The 3,908-nt window shown below is 59.5% G+C and overlaps 1 protein-coding gene across 1 annotated transcript in view; it reads left to right on the forward strand.

The window, feature by feature from the left end:
* The first annotated feature begins 949 nt into the window (after positions 1–949).
* CIMAP1D (CIMAP1 family member D) overlaps positions 950–3,908 on the forward strand; it is a 4,743-nt gene continuing 1,784 nt past the window's right edge. Inside the window, exons 1-3 of the mRNA XM_004378700.1 lie at positions 950–1,076; positions 1,750–1,857; positions 3,227–3,340. Of these exons, the coding sequence (XP_004378757.1) occupies positions 950–1,076; positions 1,750–1,857; positions 3,227–3,340 (349 nt within the window). The remainder of the gene's footprint in view (positions 1,077–1,749; positions 1,858–3,226; positions 3,341–3,908) is intronic.

The raw sequence follows: 3,908 nt of genomic DNA on the forward strand, positions 1-3,908 counted from the left end.
AAAAAAATCGATGTCAGGCTGGAATAAGTCCCTGTGGACTTCTGGGAGGCAGTGAGCTGTCCTCCTCTCTGACTTTGCTCCTGCCCCAGGGCCTTTGCACAGGCTGTCCCTGTTTCCTCATACGCTCTTCTCCCAGGTGTCTGCACGGCTCCCTCCCTCACCTTCTGGTCTTTGCTGAAATCTCACCTCTCAGAGCAGCGAGTCCTGGACTGTGACTCTGCTCTGTTTGTCAGGCCTACCTTTAGCAGTTAGCACTTTCTACCACACAACAGAATATGCTCACTTAATACATTTATCGTTCATTTTCTGTCTCCCCTCTAGAGCTTCAGATCCCCGAGGGCAGGGGTCTCCGTCTGCCTTGTTCCCTGCTGTGTCCCCACTGCCCCACAGTGGAGCCTGGAGCACAACAGGCGCTCAATAAGTTCTTGTTGGAGGAAGGAGGAAAGGACCTTCTTGGCCTAGGCCCCCAGAGTCGTGAGCTTGCCGTGTGACCCTGGCCTGTGCCTCAGTTTACCTGCCTCGGGAATGGAGCCGGGCCACCTGCAACCTCGCCCTTCCCCCCTGCTGCCGGGCCTGGTGTCGTGTTGGTGGCTGTGCTCCCTGGAGCCAGCTCTGGCCCCGGCCACCCAGCTCGGTCAGCTCCCTGGGGACCCACTCGGCTGACACCGGATTCTCACCTGGACGGTCCAGCTGCCGGGAGATACTCGATCCCAACCTCACTTCCAGGCCAGCGTCCGGCAGCCAGCCCTCTCAGGCCAGGGCCCCACGACTCCGTGCTGGGGGGACAAGGGGCCGTCTGTGTGGCCGAGGGAGGTGTGGTGAAGCCGGGGCTCTGCCAGGCCAGGCGGAGGCTCAAGGGCTGGGGACAGTGGCTGGGCTGCAGCCACCAGAGACACGGCCCTAAGGAGCAGCTCCAGGCCCTGTGTTCCCTGGGCCCTCGCTGCCCACCATGGGCACCCTCAGCTGTGACCCCGCCCCGCGGCCGACCTCCACCACCCTGGGCCGGCGGGCTGCGGAGTACCAGATCCCCGAGACGGGCCTTCGGAAATCCTGTGGAGTGGCTGCCCTGGAGACAGGTATGGGGGCCATGGGGTGCGGCCACAGGCATAGGTTTCTGTCCCAGGAGGTATTGTCCCGCTCCACTCCCCACATCCCCCACTTCTGGAATATTCTGGGAGCCCAGCCCCAGCCTTGACAATCCCTGCCTGCTCCAAGCCTCAGTTTCCTTCCTGGAGAATGGGTGTGAGGATGGGCTCCTGTGGCCTGGACAGCTGCCCACTGACAGGGCCAGGTGTTCAGGCCCCGCGCTAGCGTGGAGGGCACGGCCAGACCAAGAGCCAAAGCTGTGGGGGTGGGACAGGGCAGGGTGACCAGAAAAATCGATAATGACGCCCGGGGAAGAGGGAGCCCTGGGGGTGGGTCATTTGTGGGGGCAGGCTGCACATTCTGCTTGTGACGGGGACTGCCTCCGTCTCCCCATCTGTGATGACCTCATCCCGTGTCCCTCCCCATGAGTTTCCCCATCTGGGCCCAACCCCCTTCCCCCTCCATCAGGGAGGCCCTGACCCTGGCCCCCCACCTGTGATTCATGCCAACTCACAATGCGGGTGTCACTCACTCTATCCCCGGGGAGGGAGAGCTGCCTCCTGCCTCCCCCACTCCAGCCAAGGCAGGTGGGAGTGGGTGGGGGGATGGAGCTGGGTTCTCGGGGCCCTGCACCCCTGGCCATGACCTGAGGGCCCCATGCAGGCGCCAGGCCGGGCCCGTATGTCCTTCTGTCCACCGTTGGCTACGCCCAGCACGACCGCACCAGACTGGCCAATCCTGCCTGCTCCCTGGTCCGGAAGCCCAGTGAGGGTAAGGTGGGTGGGTGGGGTGTGGGCTGGGCGACATGGCTAGATCCAGGCCTCCCCCACTGGGAGGGGACAGAGGCAGGGAGCCGGGAGGGTGGGCACCATGATCTGGGAGGTGCTGACCTGTCAGGGAGCAGAGGGCCGGGTCGGGCAGGAGACGCAGGACAGGCTCGACGGTGGGAAGTGTCAGGTGGATGTTAAGAGTTGGGGCTTCCGCGTGTTGAGTCTTGACGGCCGTGTTCTTGCTGGCTGAACTTTGAGCCTCAGTTTCCCCCTCTGAAAAGTGGAATGACCCTTGATGGGTTATTGTGAGACACTGTGAGAGGGGGTGTGCACGGAGGTCTGTGCGCAGTTGCTATGTGACTTTGGTGAAGAGGTTTCCCAGCCACTCCTGACCCTGGGGAGGCCTCAGATTTGTGATGGAGGAGGCCGGGGTGGGGGGCGGTGCTGAGGCCATGCCATTCCCACCTCAAGGCCCATGCCAATGCTGTAGGCTCTACCTGGAGTTCCGTTCCCTTTTTCTCCCAAGGGCTGCTTGAACTCCTATTCACCCTACAAAGCCCTGATCCTGTGCCTCTACCTCCAGGAAGTCCTCCCTAGCCCTGCAACAGCGTCAGCACTGCCCCCCTGGCTCCCTAGCCTGTCTCAGTCCCTCTGTCCCACACATGCACGTGGGTCAGGCACACTGGCTGTAGACACGCATACTTGCCCATATACAGAGTATGTAAATCAACGAACACTTGTCAAACCCACTATACGCACATGCTTGTGCATATATATGTGAATATGTTGAAAAATAATAACAAAGACAATCACAGTAATAGACCCCACTTGTCAAGTGCCAGGCGCTGTGACCACCCCTTCCATTTTCTCACTTTTTATTCTTCGCAACCTCTGAATAAAGGAAACTAGGCTTAGACTCTGCGGCTTGCCTCAGGACACAGCCCCTAAGAGGCCCTGTGGGATTTGAACACAGGCCCCTCTTTCAAGCTCGTTACAAGCACACACGTCCCGGCACTAAATCGTCTCCTTAGACCTTTGCTCAGCGCCTAGTTACTGGTACTCTGCGCACAATCCTAATAACCCAGACTGGTCCCCAGCCCACAGCAGGGGGGCTCTGCAGGCGTAGGGGCAGCTACAAACTACAGCAGAGCAACTGTCCGAAGGAATCGTTTTGACAATGAGACAGAGAAGCTCAGTGGGGCAAACGTGAACCAGAGTCCCCCAGTTTCTCTGCAGTCTCTGTCTCCAAGAAGGGCTGCGGGCGGTGTTGGACCAGGTGGAGGTGCCTCAGGGCTAATGGGGCACTGAGGGCGGGGTGGTGGGTGGCGCCACCTGCAGGGATGCCCTCAGGGCCTGGCCCCTCTTCCTAGTTCTCCCTGAGGACAGCAGCCCTGGGCCGGTCTACTTCCTGGACCCCAAAATCACGCGTTTTGGCCGCAGCTGTGCCCCTGCCTACTCGATGCAGGGCCGGGGCAAGTCTCGGGGTGAGTACTGTTTCCCTTCACGGTCTCAGGCACTTTTCCACCTTCACTCTCCCCTTTCCCTGTGTCTTCGGAGCCCTTAGAATTCTGGGTCTGGAATGGTAACACCCAAGGAGCACAGAACAGGGGCTGTGAACTCGAATGCCCACAGAGGCCACGTGAGAACCTGAACGAGTGCACATGTGCAGGGGCAGCTGGTACACATTCTTAGTGTTGGGAGACACTGGGGCACTGGGGCTCAGTGGGGACTGCGGCACACTGCAGGAACCCCCTTCACAGGCTCCAAGCTGCTCCCTTTTACCTAAAGCACCTGATTTGGTTACCTGGTTCCATCCTGTCATCCACCCACCCTTTCATCTTTTGACCTATTACCCATTCACTGGCCCACTCGCTGATCCATCCATTCATCCATTTATCTACTCACCCACACACCCACTCATCCACCTGCCCATCATTCCACCTACCCATTGATCCATCAGTCCATCCATCATCCATCCATCATCCATCCATACATCCATCATTCATCCATCATCCATCCATCCATCCATCATCCATCCATCATCCATCCATC

Source organism: Trichechus manatus, unplaced genomic scaffold (genome assembly GCF_000243295.1).
Source record: "Trichechus manatus latirostris isolate Lorelei unplaced genomic scaffold, TriManLat1.0 scaffold00057, whole genome shotgun sequence".
In the NCBI taxonomy this organism is placed as follows: domain Eukaryota; kingdom Metazoa; phylum Chordata; class Mammalia; order Sirenia; family Trichechidae; genus Trichechus; species Trichechus manatus.